Here is a 22,038-nt window from a genome sequence, read left to right on the forward strand (position 1 = left end):
ACCACTGCTGCTTCTCCAGCACAAGAGTATGATAATAAAGAGCCAAATCATACAGTATTTCCCCACCCTTTTACATGGTTTGTGTGGGGCACCATACCCTCCTTATGGGTTTTATTCAGTCCTATTTAGGAGGCTTAGAAAACCATGGACTTTTGCCCACCAGGTATTGGCATATTTGAGGTTGATCTACAGCTATTTTTAAATGCATCCAGGACCATGACAAGGCAAAGCATTCAGCACTCCAGCTCTGATCCTCCAAGAGACAGCAAACTCAAATCAGAAGTGAGCACATGCTTTTTAAAAGCCTCTGTCAGCAGCTCTAGTTTTATAACCCACTTTACTTACAAATGCAGCTTTTCCAGTCAATTCCACTTTCAAGATTCACATTTATTTCCTTCCCTCACTACTCACTTCTCTAAAATGCTAATGTGGTTAAAGACTGCTCTGCCCAAAACACATAGCTCAGCGTTAAGTTCATCTGTCACAGATGTTCATATCCTCTGCACCAACCTGAAAGCACTTTCCTTTCCCAAAAAGTATCAAATGGAAACTAGAGGAAACAACATCTTGATTTTCTCTGACCAAGCAGAGGTTTCCACTGAGGATTCATGGAAAGTCAGAGGCAGGGGAAGCCAAATAAATTCTTGTTGTTACTGCAGGAGTATTCCCTGCTCAACGTTTTGCCCATCTCAGGCTTCCAGCTCTTCAATTAGAAAAGATAAACAATGTTTGCATTTCCAGGTTAAGCACAGGAGCACTTGCAGAAGACTGACCTACTGTTTCAAATAGTGTTGTGTTCTGTCAAAACGCAGCAAACTTTGAAACCTCAAAACCCTGACACACGTTCCATTTTTTTTTTTTCTGGTCCTTGGGAAGATTCTGCAACTGAAGTGAATCCAGATTTTTATTTTCTGAAGTGTTTTCATTTTAAAATGCCTTTATAATATTTCCCATTCACTTACGTACTTCAGATATACACACAATTAAAATGCCCCTTTTAGTTGACATCGCGTTTCTCTAGTTTCAAATCTATGTGATTGGAAACAGCTGAGGAACCAAGGCTAAGGATGGAAATTTCTGTGCTAAGTTTCATCTCAGTTGGCATAGTGATTATTTGCCATATGAGTTCACTTGGAAGAAAGTGCTCTCTCCTGCTGCCACATGCAGCCAGCACCTAATGGACTATGATCAATGCATGAGCAGAACAGACTCCAAAAGCAGCTCTTCCATGCCAGTTAAACAGTTTCAAGATACACACCTGACCATCTGATACCTTTTTTTCCCTCAGGAGATGCACGTGGCTCTTGGAGTGCTACAAATGGCACAACACTCATTTTCCTCCAAAATGGGAAGGAAAAAAACACAAAAATAGTGTGAGGAAGATTTGTGAGGAGGGTATCTGGCTCCTGGATGTACTCCATGGAGTAAGAACTTTGCACCCCAAAAAGGGCTTTGACACGCTGAGAAGTAAGAGATGGACAGGGACATGATCAAGTGACCATTAATTTGCAGAACCATCTGTCTATTAAGAAAACATCCTTCTTACTCAGCATAGCACAATATTAGATCAAATAGAGAAGTAAGAGATTTTCAAACCTTTTTAAAATTAAATATTTATTATATCTCTGAACTAAGGCCAGGATAAGAACTCAATCCTATAGCTTCAGTCAGGACAGTGTGAATCAAGGGCAGAGGAAGCACTTAAATGGGTGCCCCACTGGACACTGAAGGAAAATCTGAGGTCAGTGACTGGACTCATCTTGCTGTTTGTCACAGTATCTTCTCTGCTTCAATTGTGCAGCTAATGAAAAGCACGAAGAGGCTGAGAGATACAAACACTGCACCTTTTCCTATAACAAGCCTTTTCAGGTTAGCAACAGTGTTTAGTGTTTATAATTACATTCTCATAAAACAGAGCCACTAGAACTGAAGACCAGGATTATTTTGCAATAGAGAGCTTTAAAATTCACTAGGAAAGTGAAGAAGAACTTAGCAGGAAGAGGAGATATTCATTTAGGCAGACTTTTGTCTTACTGAAGATTCCCCTGAGAATCAGAGATTTAGGGTTTATTGCTCATTTTCCCAGTGACTCAGGTAATAATTATATGCAGTTTCTGCAAGGCATTGTTCAGCTAAGCCTTCAGTGCAAGTTGTCAGCTGGTTCAGGAAAGGACACAGAAAGACACTGGAAGTGGAATTTATAGCTGTTTTATGACTGTACTATGAAGTAATTCTAAGCACCACTGGAAAAAAAGGAGAAGTTTTAAAGGATCTCTCTCACCTCCCCATTATCTGGAGGAAAGAACACAATACATAACTTCTTCAGAGCTCACCTCCACAAAGATAAGAAAGCCCTCCTGATGCTACCATATACACACTTTCAAAGCCAGAAGATAAAATTCAGTGTTAAAAGTTTTTCTTTCCCAGCAACAATTCTTTTTCCCCTCTTTCCTCTGACAGCTACAGAGTGAATCAGGACTGCTCCACCAATTTCACAGTACCATTTCTGGCTGCTTCAACTGTGGTGTTGCTTTCCAACAGGAAGTTCACTAGGAAGGCTTTGCAGAAGGAAACTGCAGAAAGAAGCAGCCCTAAAAGTTTTAGATGATGGAAATCAATAGCAACTGGAGGAAGAGAGAGAAAAGAGATGCCACTTATAAATAATGTTCTGGCATTTGCTTTACCTATTGACTAGCAGGGGCAAAAAATGCAGATGAGGAGGATAGACGAGCTGATGATAGAAAATCAATGGCTTCTTTACAGGAGACATTCAATAGAGTGAAGGAAATTCGCCATTCTGCAGAAATCACTTCGGGTGGATGCCAACTGTCTCCCATTTCCCAAAGAAGGAGAATGCTGCTGGCCATGTTGAAGAGTGAGTCTTTTACCTCCCACCTACCTCTCATTAGCTTGCACAGCTCTGAGCTCTGTGGAGTAAAGAGAGAGAAAAAGCCCAGCTCTACTCGTGAGCCTGCTGCCAACACACTGCTTGGCCTTGGGCCATCATTTCTGTAAAGTAACTCAGAAGATACCTCTTCCCACCACCTAAGTGCTGTGCTGCTAATGCTTACGTGGTACTCTGAATATACCAAACTGTAGAACAAGCAGCTGCTACTACAAATACACAACTGACCACACCTTATTAAGCTGGAGCTGAGGGAAACCTCGAACTCATTGTGATCTATTTGACCATTTCTTCAGATCTCTTTTATGTCACTATATCACCATAACTTCATCTTCATACTGACTGCTGCTTGATTGAGTCTGTAACCTGTGACAGCTGTGCCCTGCCAGCCAGAGCACTCACCAGGTTGACGAAGTCCTGGTAGCAGATCCTCCCCTCTGAGTTGCTGTCTGCCAGGGCCAAGAGGACCTCCAGCTTGTGGGGGTCCAGCTCTGAGCCGTGTCTCTGGAGAAGGGAACGAAACTTCTCTGTGCTGATGTAGCCAGTGTTGTCAGGATCAAACTGGAATAGGAAGGGAAAGTGTCAGATTAACCATTCCATGTTACATAAAGCTCTGACCTCCCACGTATTCATTATGCACTGCAAACCTACAGGGATCCTGAGGGCTGCTGGATGCTTCAGAGACCTTCGACTTCTTTTTACTGCCCAGGAAACTACAGAGCACCCTGCTGCAGAGATGAACCAATGCACGTGTCACCATCCCACTTCCACACAAGCTTCAGCTAAGTTGTCTCTCCTCACCTTCCCTCCCTCTTGGCTGTTATACTCTACTCAACTACAAAGCAGATGGGAGATGTAGCCTGTGAGACAAAGCATACTGGATTGAGTTTTACATCTATATTTCCTAACACAATTTCAACACAGGAACATCAGCCTTCCTCATGTACTTTCTGTCCAGCCTTCATGATAACTTTCCAGATCATCTCTAACTTCAACATTAAAGTGCTTCCACTGCTAAAGAGCTCTTTAGAGATGGACTGGAAAGTGTCTCTGGATAGAAAGCAAAAGAGATGAGCATTAAGTCAAACTAAAAATAGCAAGGCAGCCACATGCCTATTTCAGAATGTAAATGAGACTCATTAGAAGGAAAGTCCCAGGTGAGATTTGGAGGAAATCCCACTCTGACCAAAAAAGTCACTGTTTTCTGTCAGTCCAAATAGCTCATCTCCTAAAAGTGACACTGAACAAAAGGAGACAGCTTTGCAAGGCTGTCTGAACTTAGAACTGCTTCCAGCCCCTAACTGGCATGGAGCACTCAGCCAGGGGCTGCCTGCGCTCCACCGGGCACACTGCCCCAGCAAAGCCTGCACTGGCACCATGCTGAGCATGTTTGTTTCTTTGTGCTTTGAAACTGAGCGCATGCAAGCAGCCAGACGATCCTGCACTGGCTGTGGTGCAGTCTGATCTCTGCCAGCTCTCCGTTGCTGGGAGATTTGCCTTTGATTTCCCAAACTTGGCTCTGAGAAGCCTGGTGCTCGCTGGCCTCCTTTTGTAGATAATGATATCGAGCTTGTTGGCTGGACTGAATGGCTGTCAGGGGCAGGGCGGCCAGGAGGGAGCCTTTTCATGGTAACATTTGGGACATAAAGGGCCTTGGCAGAGCCCAAAAGTTCCTGACAATCCTCAATCTTTCCTAACAGAACAAAAGCTGAGCAGGCGCCAGGCCTTCACTCAGATGCAGCAGAGTAAAGGCTGCCTTGGCAAGGCAGCGGGTGAGCAGAGCTATGTGGCAGAGGATGCATCCTGCCAGCAGCAGGGCTGGCACTGCTCTGCCATCAGCAGAACAGCTACAGCACAGTGTCCTCGAGTACGGGCAGCTTGTTTGGATGTTGCAGCACCACATGTGAGGACCTGGAGGACCTGGCACCGGTTCCTTCTGGCCTAAGCCAAGTACTCTTCTCCTACTGCTTCTGGTGACTGCTACCGCTGGCTGCTTTGTAGAGAAGGAGCTGCCTAAACAGAGCAGGGAAGATCACAGGCCCTTGCTGGAACAAGATATTTTGTCAATGCAGCAGAAGCGGCTGGGGGAAGTGGATTACACAAAACAAGACAAAACAAGTGAGCAGTGGGCAGTCAGAGCTGGGTGCTTGCCATCTGCAAAGGGCTGTTCTGTCCTTGTGAGGTGGCCTGGATGTGTGCTTCCTGACAGCTGGCACCCACAGCCAAAGGTGGATTTCATCAGCTGTTTACTGTTAAACAGCAGCTTAGTATTAATCCCTGGACAAGTTCAGCTCCCCTACTCCAGTCACCCCAATTTAATGCTCTGAACCAACCCAAATATTAGGGCTTCTCCACAAGGCTCAGCTCTGATACTTCCTGGCTCTTGCTGGGAAGTCCCAGACAACTGACTTTTGTGATGCCTAATCCCAGAGGCAAATAAAGGGAATAAGTATTATTAGCATAATACCTGAGATGACCTTTCTCGAGGGGAATCAGCAGAAGCAGGGAGATGGCTCATTCAGTGAATGGAACTAACACCTGCTGTCCCATAGACAGCACTGCTTTCATTCTTATTTCCTGAAAACATTTGGCCCAACCACAGCTCTACTCAACCATAACACTTTAACTATATCTGGACATTTAGAATGTACCTTGTCTAGGACAAAACCTTTTGCTCTTTGAAGGCTTTAAATGCCTCCCAGCTTGAGGGCCAGGGTCAGTAAGAGAAGAGTGGGAATCTCCCCCATGCTGTGTGCTCACTGTTTGACTTTGTAGAAAGACCAATGGCCACAGCAGTGGGAAACATCGATATTCCTTCAAAGGTCAAAAGAGATACAAGTGCTGAAGCATGCAGGCTCCCAAAGCACACAAAGCTACTCAGTTCACAGAACACTTTCCCCAGACTTTGTTCTGCTTTAAAGCATGCTGAAAAGAGACAGTTTGTGACCAAGGATTACACAAGCAGTTCTGAACTTCCAACCAGCCCACAAGGACACAAGGTTCTGCTGCTTCTCCCACCAGTGCAGTGTCAGAAGGCACTGTCACTGCCTTAGGCAGCATGGTTCCCCCTCTGACATTACTGCGTGTAACTTTCATTTTGGCTGTTATTGATGACAATTAGAAATAAATTTGAAGTAAAACCATGAATCTGAGCAGTGTAAAAGAGCAATGGGAAAACAGTAAATAAGTGGCATCTGAACTGAAGACGTCTGCCTCAGAACAGGACTGGATCACAGCTTCCATCAACAAACTGGAACAGAATGTTTTACTGTAAACCCCAGCTGTAAGGGGATTCTCTTATTTTTGTTTCAATATTTTTTTTTTTATATCCAATCAAATAAAGACACTTTAATCTGTCACCACAACACCCAAAATCCATCCCAACACTGCAAACCACCTCAAACCCTACTTTTGACATCATGACTAGCCATGGAAATTGAGGAGTTGAGCCAGTCCTGCAAAACAAGCCCACAAAAGCAACCAGCAATAACACACTCACAATACTTGGGTCCATCAATTAAAAAAGAGGCAACTGACCTTTGCTAGGCGCTTCATGTGCTTATCCATGATGATCCACTTGTCCCACAAGCTCAATCGAGCACCTTTGTCTCACAGGGAGGCTGGACGGCGTCTGGCAGCCAGCATGGCTGCACTGAGCTCCAGCCCCACAGCACTGAGCCTCCCAGCACCAAAGCAGCCCAGGGGCTTCCTTATGCTTGGTTACTTCTGCCTCTGCCCGTGTACTTGGACAGACAAGTGCAACTCAACCACTGCAGGGCTGGGGAAGGCTGACTGCCCCCCCACCACCCCCCAAACAACGGGATACTTATGGCAATTTCATGCAAGGTTTCCTCCACATTTCAATGACAATCACTCCTAACTCCCTTGATCCTCAACCAGGCTCTTAAGCAAAAATGTAAATATGTTAATGACTGTAGCAGCCATCTGACCCAAGATCTTAATTCCTTGGCCCAAACAAGCTGGGGGTTTTGTTTGTTGGTTTTCCTATTTCTTATTTTAGAGCAAACACTCCATAAAAGCAAGGACAGCACTGCAAGACTAAAATAAGAGGAGGGGGCTCAAAGCCTGATAGAAATAGGAAACCAGATTAGGAAAGAAAATAATCCCACATTGTTCCTCCTCTTTAATTAAAGACACATCAGCCACGGCTGAGTGAGCAAGTAGGGTGGAGGCTGATACTGCAGACAGACAATGGGTGTCTTGGGAAAAGGCAGGCGCTTCACACAGCACAGCCAGCTGCTTCTCTGCTCCCTGGCAAACAGCTCTCTGGGGCATCAGTGCAGCTGGAGAATCAACAGCTGAACTGGGCACAGTCTGAGGGTCCTTGGCTGGGTTTGGAATTGCAGATCTGACCCAGGAGCAGAGTTTCCTACCAACCATGGATTCTCACATTGAGGGACTTTGTCTTGGCACGGAGAGAATGTATCACTCCAATCATAAGCTCTCTTCATAAGGGGCAAGGCTCCAAGAAATTTATCTAATTTGGATGTTAGCTGGGGATTCAATTAACTCCCTTCAAAATGGAGTTGTTCCATGGTTCAGCAGTGCCTTCACTTGTGGAAGAGACAGGCCTGGTTGTCAGCCCTCCTCACACTGACCCCAGCTCTGCACTATCTCAGCACTTGAACACACCGCCCATCACCTGGATTTGTGTAACTGTTTCTCTGTGTGCAGCACAGGGCAAAGTGGAGATGAAGGGAGCTAGTCTAAGATTCCCTTTTCTTTGGAGATTGAAAATGCATCGCTGTCCAGTTATTAAGCAGACAGGAAAGAAGGTTTTGGGAAGGCTTGATCCTTGGCATAGCAGACTTCTTGGGGTGAGCCTTGGCTTCTCTGTTTACAAGGCAAAAGTGATGTAGCTGTGCCTGCATGACCCTGCACAGTGAAGGCTGGGTAGTAGTTACAGAGCATGACAGGGTGATAACTACAACAGCAAAGTGCAATTAGCAAGCCACAAGGCCAAACAGTACAAGGGAGAACATGAACATAGATGGCCTTCTGCCAAGGTTTCATACAGAGAAACTAATCAGCCTTTCCAAAACCAAAGCCAACGATGACTGGGACAAGGGCCCATCAGCCAGACACCATGAAGAATTCCTGTTCTTACCTCTTTTACTCCATAGAATTTTAGATCCAGGTCCAAGCAACTACAGATTTACAACAGACCAAGCAAAACCTGCATTCAGAGACCCCAGGAAATTCTTTCCCTGCTGGGAAAGCATATAATGCTCAGGCAAGTACCCAAAATCCACGTTTCAGCCACCAAGAACATTTTTAAATGCAGCTCCTTCCTTCTCCTTTCTCTGTCTGTGGGTATCCTGCTGCAAGTCCTCCTGAGACACAGAGTGGAGAGAGCCGAGATGCACTCACAGGGCCTGCTGAATCAGCTTTCAGTCCTCTGCTGCCTCAGTGACCCACCACTCTGAACAATCCTGCTGCCGTGCTCCAGATCAGCCTCCTGGCACAACACTTACAGGAATCAGCCTCCAGTCTCAGCTGGGAAATTACACAGCCTTCAAGCCACCCAGAACTAAATTATTCAAAATACACCACTGTGCTGGCTTTGAAACCAAAGCCACACTCCAGAAAGAAGCCAGAGTAAACAGAAGTTCCATTATCAGCAACAAGGAAGAAGATGCAGCAGTGAAAATGAGGAAGATAATTACATGATTAAAGAGATGGCATGGATGGCAGGAGATGTCCTCCATTCTGCCACAAGACTTCATGCAGAAAGATGTGTTTATAGACCGAACCTTCTCTAGTTCTGCTTCTTCCTCTTCTATTATTTATACAAGTGCATTAAGACTAATGGAAAGAAGCCAAGGCACTCAAAAACAATTTATTTATTTATTTTTAGGTGGAAATATGATTTTTAATCTTGATCCTGGGCTGGTCATATTGCACATTTTGCTGGACAGACAGCCTCAACCAATGCAATAGGCCAGGCAGGCACAGCAGCTTACAGCTCAGTCTTGAATGTCATAAATCAGACATAAGTCCAGCCCTGCGGACTAACAGGACAACCACAGGCCCAATCTCCACATAGCTTTGTCTCTTTGCATGCTTTGCTGGTCTAGGTCTAACATTTCCAGCAGGAACAAACAGCCCAAATACAGACGTTTTAGGAAACGAAATAGGTTAGGAGAAGATACAGGTTAACAACCATAACTAGAGAGCTAGCACAATTGAAAGAATGGAAGTCACGTTCCTCGGCAATAGAAAATTTAAAGCGACTCAACCCCCCCAACCCCAGACCTGCAACAACTGAAAACAAAGCAGAAAACAAGGCAGGATGGAGAGACAGGAAGACCAGACTGAAAATGACATTTAGGACATGGCAATACTTCTCTTATTCATGCATCATTCTTGCAACTCTGGAAAGTGGGAAGTCTTCTCACCTGCAAGAGAGAAATCTTCTTCAAACAGTCCCACTGGGGATTAATTAGCCCACCAAGTGGGATCAGCTTCTAGCAGAGCATCCTCATGGAGCTTGCTGCAAACTGCTGCACATCAGACGGTCACAGAAAAGGGAGTGCACAGACACAAAAGGAGGACTGGGGAAGGGGCAGGAGGAGAGGGCAGCCCAGGCGGACTGAGAGGAAGCCCAGATGAATGGAGAAAGGCAAGCAGGGATGTGAATGAGCAAAAAGGTGATGAATGGTAAGGAAGGCACGGAAGCTTTACACAGGGCAGAGAGCAAAGACAGGCCTGAATGGGGAAAAGTGAAAGATGCTACTTGAATGGAAGGGGGAAGAGGGAGGAGAAATGAGGCAGAGAGAGCGCAGAGTGGCACACAGTTAAACACTGCAAACAGAATAGCTTCCCACACAGACATAACAAGGCCTTAAAGGGAGGGAGACAAGTAACACAGCATGAACTTTAATCCAGGAGCAGAAAAGCTGCCTGGAGCAGACAGCGTTACCATCGTCTACCCCTGTATAATCCCTCCACCATCAGACACCTTCTTTGCCCCCAGACAGCAGATTCTCATGAACCCAGCACAACTCAAACAGCAGCCACCAAAGGCCAGACGGCCCTTGTCAAAAGGAGTTGTAGCAAAACTGAGCCAGTGACATGGAAATAACTGGTGGGATAAAGCAGCAAGATAATTGCAAGGATCAACTCAACAGATGCAAGTGTGACACTATCCAACTACACACAGTTTGCTTGTGCAACACAGAAACACTGCTTATCATCTGTGTTGTCCACAGAGCTTCCCATCAGTTTCTAACACCAGGACAATTTTTTCAAAACAAAACTTTTCCAGGTAAAACTTGGAGATTTCAGTCATGCCAAGACTTCCCCATGGATCTGCCTTAGCTTTCAACGCTGATAATTTAGAGGAAATTCCCTCAAATTCTATAAGGCCAAGATTCATTAGAAAATTGTCATTAGTGTTTACATAACATGAACCCAGGGCAGAGGCCTAATTCACCCAAGGATGCAGGAGACTTAAAATGTGACTATAGATAAGATGCCTGTGCTCCAGACACCTCCACGTGGCACTCCTACATTGTCACCTAGTAACAGACTAGTAAAAATTGGAAATTGACAAATAATCATGGGGGGATTTTAGAGTAGGGTTTAAAGCAGACAAAAGGTCAAAGCACCACCCAGGAAGTACACTGAGGTTGATGATATCCACAAACAAGATGCCCAAGTGAGTCTCTGTTGGAAACAGCAGGGACATGAGGCTGATGTGTGTTTGCACAGGAATACACAAGCATACAGCTGTGCTAGAGGGACAGCAAGGGTCTGCAGAAAGGATGCTCTGGCAAGCTTGAACATTTCAGCTTCACAGGACAGCTGAGCCCATGAAAAAATGTAACTGCAAACAGAAGTGTGTCTTAGTTCTCTATCTACTAGCCTGGGTACTAGCACATCACGTCACATACAGCACTAGGCAGGAAGGTGAGAGATATGAATAATTCTTAATTTAATGTAGGGAATGTGAGCTGCGCAGCTGTAGCAGTTCAAGCAAGCTCTAACAGCACTAGCCATTGCTTTGGGTCAAAAGATCATACCATTTCAGCTTGCTTCCTGATTTGCACTCCATCCCAGCTGCTTTCCTCTCCCTTTAGTGCCTGCCTGCAGGAACAGCTAGTTCTCTGGAAGAAATCCAAACACAGGCAGGAGAGGTTACAGGTACTGTGGGGAATGACAGCACAAGGCACTTCACTACTAAGTCTAGAAGCATTCAAACACGGGGAGCATCTACTAAAAATAAATGCATACATACATAAATACTGTGCAGGAGAAGGATTTCTTAGATGGGACAGCCAGGAGCTCAGGCTGGAGGTTGCTGGAATCTGTGTCTCTGGGAAGATGCAGCTGTTACCTCTGAATCAGACAGACTTGTGCTGCCAGCAGCCAGTGACTGACAAGTCATCCCCTTCCAGGAAGGAAGGCTGCAGCATCCTCAAAGAAAGGGACCAAACTGCTCCCCCCCACCAACCCACATCCAGATGGAATTGTAATTCTTTCCTGCTCCCCAGATCTAAGTGTCCCATATCAGATGGCCAAGGTAAAAGCACTGTCACAGGCTGGTCAATCTTCTTACACAGATGAACTCACGACAGTTGAAATGACTCCCTGACAATGCTGGTCTTCATATAAGCCAACAGCAAATACAGACTGAGATGTTTTGTAAGGGTGGAGGGCAAGAGACGGCTACGAGGACAGTGATGATAGGACAGCAAGTCCTGTCTAAAAGCAGTGATACTCTCGGAAGTGTGGAGCTGATAGGCAAGGAATGAGGCAGATACTGCAAATAAAAGGCATTGACTGGAAAAGATTGAAAAATACTCAGGGAGGCAAAGCCACTACAACAGATCCATGGAGCTGTTCCCCCACCTTACAACCTTTATTCCACAAAAAGAGACATTTTCATAGCATTTATCCAGCTAAGGATCTCAGCCCACAGATTTCCGCAGCGCCAAATCTGAACATAACACATTCCTCACCCAGAGCATCCACACACCCAGCCCTGCAATGACTGCTCTGCCTCTTGGTTATCTCAGCACTCTTCAGCCCCACGAATCTCATATAGGCGCTCTATTGTTGTTGCAGCCTTCCAGGGCCCATGTAGCAGCCGTGGAAGAAACCTAAACAAAAAGTCATCACCCCCTGAAATCCTGTCATACAAACAAGACTCTTCCCACCCACTGCCACAAGGACTGAATGGAGAGGGACTGAACCCCCCCTGCCCAGCCCTGCCTGGTGGTCTTTTTGTACCGTGACCTTCCCCTGCACAAACACAACCCCAAAACAATCAGACAGGCAACATAATGCGGCAGCGCCGGCTTTCCCAGCCCTTCAAGGCAAGCTGAGGAGGGAAAGGAGGGAGAGCTGGGGAAGGCCAAAAGGACACGGGGATGAAGAACAGATAGAAGAGAGAGGAGTTTGTATTTATTTATTATTTGTTGGAACAACTCTTACTGTTGAGAGCACCAACACACACGGAAACCCTTCCTGATACAGGAGCTTGAAAGTACAGAGTTTCTGCCAGTTAGTCCTAATTATGGGACATCTCAATTGAAAGCAAGGAGTAAATGTGCCTTCAGGCCTCACAGTGTACTTGCAAGGAAACAGATTCAGTTTGGTTAATGGTAGGATACATATCCCCTTTGAGAAAGGACAACAAGAGCTTCTGAGGCCTTGTCAGGGACAGATCAGAAACTGAGAGCAAGAGGAAAGCTCCTATCTTCTGAAATGTCAGCGGATTCTCCCCAGCATCTTGTGCGTGTAAAGGAAAAGGCAGATTCCACAGGAAAGCAAACCAAATAAAGCAAAAAGAAATATAATCTCTCGGGGGCCTGAATTCAGTGAGCTTAGTGGGGCCTTCAGCTGTGCTTCAGGGCACTGGAAATACAGGCTAAGTACTTTTAGAAGTGCAGGAGCCTGTGCTTTCAGGATCCTGGCAGCCAAAGTGGTAACGGAAAGCAAGCAAAGCTGCAGGAAAGCACTTGTGTGATTTACAGACATATTGCCCCCTAGGGAGCATGCTGCAGTAAGGAATGACATCTCAGCTACTGCCTGTGCCCCACGGTGTTGTTACCATTACCCACATCCTTGATCAAAGCACTGCAATTGCACAGTAGAAAACCACCCAATGATGCAGGTACGACAACACTTCCACGGGGCGATGCAGCTGAAGTAGAGAGTCCTGTAGAGCCACACAGCTGCTGGGTGCATGAGGCCACATCTCAGCAGCTGGCTGCAGTGAGGGGAGTGGAGCTGCAACCAGCGCTTTCCTGTGACCTGACGTGAACTGGAGTAACTGGAAGAGCAGCAGCAATGAGCCTGCACACAACTGGCAAACTTCCCTCTGTAAGGAGACTGCCTCTCATCAATCCACTCCAGCCTTAATCCTCTGTGCAACCATCCCATCAGCACCACGCTAAGAGGCAATCTTTCAAGCCAGATGCTAACAATTAACAATAGCAAAGATGAGGGATGAAAGGACAGATGGAAAACAAATACAACCAGGTTCAGCTCATCACAGTGAAAGTCTTGGGGGAGCTGGACAGGAGACATGCAGGCAAGATTTTTAGCGTTGTTCAGCCCCACAGTAACCACTACATATAGACACACACAGGACAGCAAATACACTGCACCTACAGCACATGTGAGGCAGTGACAGTCAGTCTCACTATTTCTTCTCGCTTGAAAGGAAGTAGATGCAGCCCAGCTGTAAAGCTGCTCTGAGACCTGCATTACTTCTGTGCCACTCAGGATAAACACAGACCTGCCACTGGTACGAGATGTGAACTCTGAGTATTTCCCCATCACAGAGGAAGTGTTTTTCATTCAGCTCTTTCTATGCACAGACATTTCAGCAGAAGCCATCTTCAAAAATAGGGTAAGTCAGGCAATAGCAGAACTTCAGCACAGTTACCACATAAACTACCACATCGACCAACCCATAGCAGACTGCAAACCCCTGCTGCCCCACCCAAAGCTTGGTGCTTCACTAATTAAAATAACCTTGGAATCCATGGGGAAAAAGGGATATCTAGGCTTGAATGATCTTTCTCCTTAGCACAGCTCTGCAGTGCATATCACAACATTCTCTGTGTATTTGTTGCTTCTATTCCTCACCCCAGGTTTGCATTAAGCAAAGAAGAACTGAAGTGTTTGTGTCTCATAGCTCAAGGGAAAAGTGAGAAGCAGCGATGATTTCAGAGAGAAGCTCTTAACATTACCACCACCTCACGTGCTTGAAAACTGAAATTTATCACATAAACGCTTTCCCAGGAGGGGTGAATGCTGTTTGCTTTAATAAAATCCTCAAAATAAAACAAATAATTCTATGCCTTTGTGCTTAAAGAAACACTAAAAATAATAAATCAGGAAAAGTCCTTACCCTTCTGAAATTAGTAATGAAATCAGCATGGGGCCCAAAGGAAGCAAAGGGGCAACCCTTCAGAGGGGCCATGATTTTGTCTTGTGTGTAAAAGCCCACAGTGGCAGATCTGTACAGACCAGCAGAACCCTTCCAGTCACGTACATCCCACCATGGATGCTTAATAATGAAAATGAATCTACTAAAACTCATCTTCCCTGAAGAACAGTTTATGAATACATCCCCAAGGACTTATTCCCACGGACACCATGAATCTGAACTGTGATGCTTTGTTTTCAAATATCACCGAGTTTCACATTTTCACAGCTTCTTTGGAATAACATTTGATATACAAACAGTGTAAGTGATACTCGCAGATAAAACAGGCACCCCTCTATAACCATATGGCCACTCTATCTGCATTGCTTTTGTAGCAAATATAGCCTGAGCCACTGAATTCAAACAAGAGATATTCAGGCGACTTAAAAATTCAAGCCAGCCATTGCCACACAACCTTAAATGCATTAATTTCTATGAGCATCAAATTCCACCTATTAATGGATCAGACATCCTTTGCAGCTCCCAATTTACATATCCAGCCTGCAAGCTGCTGAGGGGCCACTGGATGTGAAATACATTAATACATTAAATCTGAAAAAAAGGAAACTAATGCCCACCATAATTCATCTTAATGGTCACATTTGCTTTACATGAAGCACCACAAAGTCCATGTCTTACAAACACACACCCCATGAAGGCATCACTCCCCAGATGCAATGGGAGAATGAACACTCCGGAAATTGTAAATGCAATACATGCAGTGCTCACAACTGAAATGCACTCAAGATCCATGCAAGGAGGGAACATCCTACATTCACCAGGTCACTAAAGCCTATGCTACTGCATACTATGGAACACAGTTTACCTGGACATATTTCACAACCCTAGACAAATTCTCAGCCCTTTTGCCAAACCAGACATTAAATACTATCATCCTTAACGTAACAGCTCTCTTGATCTTGTAACAGCTAAAGCAGTGCTGGTACATCTATTCTTTGCCACAGTACAGAGCAGGGATCTGATATCACACCTACAATTCACTTTTTTTTTTGTGCACAGATGAAAGAGAGCTTCTCAGCAGCATGTGCACCTTCTGTCATCCTACATAGGTGGATGAGCCCCTCCAGTGTCCAACCCAAGGCAATTACAGCTACAGCAAGTAGAAAGATTTCAATTTCAAGTCTGTTGAAATAAAAGTCAGCAGACGGATGGACATGGGATAAATGTCATGTAAAAGCATTCTCCTTTCTTTCAACTGGGCACTATGCAGTTGGGCGGCACCTTGGGGAGTGAGGGGCAATCACAAATCCAAGGGTCTCCAGCCCCTTTTTAGGTCTGTAGCAGCCTGTCCTCCGCTGTAACAGGACATGATCAGTGATCTTATTCCCTGCTCCAACCTGTGAAATTAAATGAACTGACACTGGAAAATGAGCTTCAAAGTCCTTGAAGGAGGCCCACTGCAGTGCTGAATAAGGACAACTCCCAACAGCCCACAGCCACTGCTATGAGATACAAGCAAAACCAGAACCAAAATCAAAACATGTACAGTGCAGAATAATCAAGCCCTGATTTGTAACTAAAATGTTCAGAGAAAAAAAAAATGAACTGAATATGGAAGGTTAATGCAGAGTTTCATCAGAAGTCTTTCCCATAAGTGACAGAACTGCAGCCTGCACTCAGGTGCTCTGTGTCCAGCACCCAGGCTGCTGGGTGAGGCCCACACCTTGTTCACCCAGGCACATCTCACAGGCATCAGCTACAGAAAATATGCAGAAAGGAAGGGCAGAATTAAGTGAGCAGTGGGGAAGAAGCAAACACCACTCATTTATTCATAGGCATAGCCACTCTAACTTGTTGCCTGCCTCAGATCTCAGAGCAATAAGCACCTGTTTAAGAAAATGGCAAAAAAACTCCTCATATAATCCAATCAAGACACACAATAAAGTCATGGAGGTTAATCAGATCTGAGCCATTATGCCATATCTGGCATGCAACACCAAGATGAAGATGAAGGTCAGGCAGAAAGACCCACTTGATCTATCAAGTCCCAAAATCCCAACATTTTCCCTTCCTGTAGGAAGTTTTCTCCTTTCTTTAAAGTTATGGAGCTTTACAGCAATCAGCCATGAAGCCTGTCAGGAAAAAACTACATTTAATACTCTGCGTTTGAAACAGAACATTTCAGAGTAAAAATAGCTCCCTTTTTCACTGTCTGCCAGATCTGGGAGGGAGGTGAAAATCTACAGGGACTTGATTTGATGTGTGAAAAAGCAGTATTCTATAGCAGCGAGTATGCACACAATTCTTTTAGGTCAAATAATAGCTTTGCAATAACACTCAGCTTGGAGAAGAAAACCAAAGCTTGGGATAGATGCGTGCTATCTGGCACCGAGTGCCATGACAATTCAAGCACAACCATCAGAAAAAGAAGGGAAAACTTGTAAATAAATATTTTTTTTAAATCTCATTACCTCACAGCTTTTCTCTCTGAGACGGACTCTTCCAGATTCCAATTATCTGCTCTGCTACTGACAATCATGACAATTATCTTACCAAGACACGAGAAAAAGAGATTCTGCCAGTATGAAATCTAGACACAGAACTGGCCAGCACACAACCCCTTCCCCCAGCAGGGAGGAACTACCCTCCCCCAGGTAGGTGCAGACAGACTCCTTCATCCTGTAGTGGTACAGCAGAGAGATGCCGTACTTCACGCACCATACTACATGTTTGGTCATTAAATACAGGTTTGTAAGCCTATAAAGTCACTGTTGCTGGCAAGTGCAGAGTAATTTTTTGCATGAACTAGCTGGTTTTGTGGTAGGCCTGAAATTTAATTAGTTTTATTACTCCGCATGGTCAAATAACAGCCTGGAGCTACCAGTCAGCTGGAACTGCATAAGGTCCAGAAAATTCTCACTGTGCTTTTCAAGACTGTTTACTATGGCCATAAATCAGCAGCTAGCAAATGACTTTCTGTTCTAGCTCTTCTTGGCCACCAGCACCAATCCTAAATGATCCCATAAATCAATGCAGCAAGGGCAACTCTCAGCTCTGGGGCCACAGAGGGAATAAGGTTGAAAGATCTGTTTCAAACACATTACAGTCCTTTGAGAGATATTCCAGCTATCATCATTCTGGGAGAAGCAGCCCTATGCACCTGTCCTGTTGAAGACCTTTCAGCATTTACAACCTTGCCAGACTCAGCTTTCACATGAAGTCAGGCTGCTACTGTCCCTGCCACAGAAGCTGTTTCCTATTTAGTCCATCAGGTAGACAAACTGACCACCGCACTCATTCACACAAAGATGTGGCTTTGGCCTCTCCCTGTGCTGTGGAAGGCAGTGACTGCAGCAGAAGGTTCCAGTTCCATCACACCAACAGACGTATGATGGCAGTCACAAACAGCTTTGCCTCCAACTACCTCACTTATTTTTCCCTCTTGCAACTCAGGAAACTCCAGAGTACGCACTACTTACAGAGGATGTCAAGTATCAAAGAACACGAAGAACAGTTCCTAGGGGGAAGATTGATCTTGCTTGTTTAACATCAGTTTCATACATCATTACTCTTCTCACCAGCAACACAGGGTCACTGCAGACAGCTGTTCCTAAGCAACAGGAACATATACTAAGAATACATACATCCTCTGCATCTTGCTAGTGCTGGGAGTTTAATGTTGGGAGCTGAAGGAACTCAAGGTCCGTGTGAGATTTCTGTGCATTCTATTGATAATTCTGTGGCACAGAGAACAGCCCACTGGTTCTGTTAATCAGTACCTGCTAAATGAGGTCACATCCACAGATCTACAACTCTTCACTGGTTTGTGCTTTTCAAACATGGAAGAGAAGTTGCTATCAGGAAGTTCTGTGTTTGTCCTAGAGCAGCTGATGAGACAGCAGCAGCAGCCCTTGCGGAAGACAGCCCAAGGCAAAATGTCAGTCTCAAGGTAGCTCTACTCCAACAGAACACCCCATAGGTAAATAAATAAGTAAGACCAAACCCACTAAAACACATGCACACTTTGCAGACTCAGAATTACCAGGTAGCTGCTGGAAGGATGCAGTATGCAGGGCACACGTGTGGGAGACAAGGGTATTCAAAGGAGTTTGAGGGAGCTGAATTGCCACATTTCAGGGAGAGCTTTGGAACAGCTCAGCCCATCACTGGGACTCCAGATATTTTGTCTCCAGGTGCATTGGCACCAAGGTGATTTCAGGCCAACACACTGTAGGATATCTAACAAGGTGGCAGAGAGAGATCACAACTTCTCTGCTGCTGCCAAACTCAAACATGCCCAATGCTGCATTTAATTTGCAAGTGTGCCCGGGTACATTTGTGTTCTCTGCAAATAAAGGAAGGCAACAAGAACATCATCTTCCTACTACACACTTCCCAGGTCTAGTAGAGAGTAAATTTAAAAGGCCTGTAAATGCCAAGACATAAATGCTGATGGCTTGGAAAAACACCTCCAAACCATTTCAACTCGCTAGGCAGCTGGGTTTGCTCCTCAGGAGACAGGATGATCTCTTCCTCCTCTCTCCCCTCTATCATAACAGAGCACATAGCCAGAGCACTATACACCAGCTGATTTGCAGAATGGCATCAATCCAGTCTGTGTTTACAGCTTTTTTTCCCCTCCTTTCTTTTTAAACACGAAGGCTTAAATGTTCTGTTTGCTTCAGTGATTTTCTGTGTGCAAGACAGGATTCGAGAACAGTGCATTAGCAAAGATTTATGTGCCTAAAACCCACCCAGCACATTCAGCTGGAATTGCCGAGTGCAGCTACCACAGCCTCTCACTGCAGCTGGGATCAGGGATACCACGGCCTGAATGCAGCTTGCTGTGCCCCTCAGATGCTTCTCTCTAACACACGGGTTTTCAGGAAGCTCAGGCAGCAAAGGTACACAAATGTGTAATGAGTAGGAAGCCTTCCTTCTACAGACCTAGAGACAGCAAGCTGCCAGTAACTCACGAGCTGTGTAAGACTGACTCAGCGTCCATGTGCTTTTCAGTGAGTCTCTTAAGATTCCTTAAAGCATTTCAGGAGAAGCCTAGTTCAACCAGCACAAGCTTCACTGTGCCGCATTTGTTACATCTGGTTCATAGTGATGGCTTTTTCTTCCAGCTTCATGCTCAAGGCTGTCACGCAAAGCCAACTGTCAGCACACAAGCTGGTGGGGACTGCAGAGAGGAGTATCCCAATAGCCAGGGAAAGGGGAGGTGGTGTGGCTGATCACAAACCATTTGTGCTGCAGGGACTTACATCAAACTCAGGGTCTGGCTGCTGATCAGCGTGCAGTGGTGTTGGAATCTGAAGCAGGAACTTTGTGAATTTTTGCTGCTCACCCTGCAAGAAGTGGGAAGATTAATGATCCCCAGGTAGCTTTCTCATGCTGAGCAGTCACTCCAGGCTATCATGGCAAAAAGCCAAATCTTGGCATAAGCCCTGGAGTGTTGGGAGATTGCCATCCACTGTAACAACGCTGGGGACAGAAAGAGGCTGATTCAGACAAGGCGAAATACAAAGCATTATCCAGCAGAAGCACTTGCTGCTCAGTGCCTCAGTTTCCTTCCTTGACTAAAGGGAAAATAAATCCCTATCTCCCTTTTCCTGCTGCATTCAGAAGAGCCTCTGACAATCCAGACAGCATCAACTAACCAATCTCCTTCAGCAAAACTAGATCCTCTATTACCAGCCTGTTCTTCCCTTCAAAACTGTCCACAGGGCAATGAATTTGAAGGGAATCTTTTTTTTTCCTAACCCCAAAATGAAGGAGTCAAAGGGTTAATGCTGCATGACAAAGGTCATCGCAGTTTGGGGAGGGAGGAGAAAGGCAAGCATTGTGGTCACAGACAGCAGCTCCCTGCACCCAAAATGACACTTGAGAAATGTAAAGTGATGGCGTTGCTCAGAAAAAAAAAGAGGCCTGAGAGCCCTGCCTAAATCCCAGGGCTTTATCATTCATAAAAGCCCAGCCCCTTGAGTCATTAATCGTGTGCTCCATGGCCCGACGCCTCAAAGAGCAGCAGATGACACATGCCCAGCTGCCATTGCAGCCCCTCCTCAAGGTAGCGGGGCAGAGGCAGGTGCACCCCCAGTGCCCTCTGCTTGAGACTAATCTATTCTCACTCCTTGTCCTTTGCCTTTCAGCTCCTCCAGCAGCCCACGCTGACAACTGTAAATGAGATTAGACTTCAAGGCGTGGGGCAGATGCAGAACCCCTTCTGTGCACTGCCAAGAGACCCTTGTAAAGTGTCTTTCCCCCTTACAATGCACAGCTTGGCGGAAGGGGGGAAAAGGGAGAAAGCTTCTAGTCACATTCATAGATGTGTCCAATAAGCAGACAGGGCACACCGTGGTTTTAAGGCCTGGGTGCTAATCTGTTGTCATTCTGAACAGCCTTCCCACCAGCACCTCTGATTCTGTCTCCTAATACAGATGGGAAAGTAACAAAATTTGACTGTTTCCTATTTCTAGTTCCCTTAACCTCTTAGCAGCACCACTCTGCCCAAATGTGGACATAATGCTTTGATGGGCCCTAATCTAAAGGGAGAGCAGAAGTCCAAAATCCAGGTAACAACCTGAAGGCAGCACATGACTCCCCCCAAAGCTGCTGCTCACACAGACATCGTTTCCTATTCCCCACCTTGCAGTTTCTCCTCTGCCTGCTCCCAGTGAAGCCACAACAACCAGTGAGGCAACACGAGTGGTCAGAAAGCAGTAAAATCACCAGGCACAAACCAGTGCCCACAGAGAGCTCCCAGCCTCAGCCACAGCCCTCAGCCAGCAACAGCAGCCAGGGAAACTTGTCAAAGTGTGATGTGATGCTCAACAGTGTCCCAGTAAACAAACTGGAGCTTCTTTTACAGCATGGGAAATAGCTCAGCTGTGTTAAAGCCTATCCTGAGAAAAGGGGCACGGTTAACATGAGAGTTCATCAAGTTCAAAATAATTCCCTTTCTCAGTTACTACCAACCACGATCACAGCTGGCCTGGTTTTAAGGATTGCTTCTTGCAGTTTCAGCCATGCAGGAACCAGCCCTGGATTTAAGGAGGCTGCAAAGGCAGCACATTTTCAAGAACATTTTAATGCTTTAAGACAGAGCAGGTTCAGCTGCACCCACTGCTGGCAGTGTCAGCCCCTGAACCCTTCCTGACAAGCACACGCCTGGTCCACAATCATGCAGCCTCATTTCTGAGCTCAACTTTTCCATTAGCTGCCCACACAGACCGGGTAACTTGGCATCTCTCTGCATTCCCCATAAACTCTGTTCATCTGTTGCCATCACACCCACGTGCGAGTCTCAGGAAATAATCCAGGATTCCTAAAGCAGCTGCAACAAAAACACAGCCTGGATTGACAAGCAATAGAATCAAGGTGCTGCGCCAGAGAGGAGGGTCTTTGGGGAGAGTTGTGTGTGGGGCTATTTTAAACAAGTTTGTTGTCATGACGACACACCGAGGTACGGGTGAGAAGAAGTGAGAACTCCAAGATGAGGGCTGATATTATAAATTCACCCTTGAAATCACATCAGCCACAGGGATGGGATGGAGATGACGGGAGCTCCTGGCATCTAATGCAGCTAAAAGCCACCTCTGGAAGGCAGGTTGGTCCTAATAAAGAACAACATCCTCTTAGATAGTCCCTTTCACCCAGTATGGCCGATGGCTGCATAATACTGATTAGCTACAGTCTCCTCTAA

General features: G+C 45.6%; 1 protein-coding gene across 4 annotated transcripts in view; it reads right to left on the bottom strand.

The window, feature by feature from the left end:
• The window catches only part of RHBDL3 (rhomboid like 3), a 42,640-nt gene that overhangs the window by 14,985 nt on the left and 5,617 nt on the right, over positions 1–22,038 (bottom strand). For 2 of the 4 annotated variants that reach the window (XM_015879881.2, XM_015879879.2), the window contains one exon: positions 3,308–3,466. In XM_015879881.2, coding sequence (XP_015735367.2) covers positions 3,308–3,466 — 159 coding nt within the window. Of the gene's footprint in view, positions 1–3,307; positions 3,467–6,442; positions 9,035–10,950; positions 11,035–22,038 lie in introns of those variants that run through there. The other 2 variants (XM_032448319.1, XM_015879880.2) reach the window with 2 other exon arrangements.

Source organism: Coturnix japonica, chromosome 18 (assembly GCF_001577835.2).
Source record: "Coturnix japonica isolate 7356 chromosome 18, Coturnix japonica 2.1, whole genome shotgun sequence".
Classification (NCBI taxonomy): domain Eukaryota; kingdom Metazoa; phylum Chordata; class Aves; order Galliformes; family Phasianidae; genus Coturnix; species Coturnix japonica.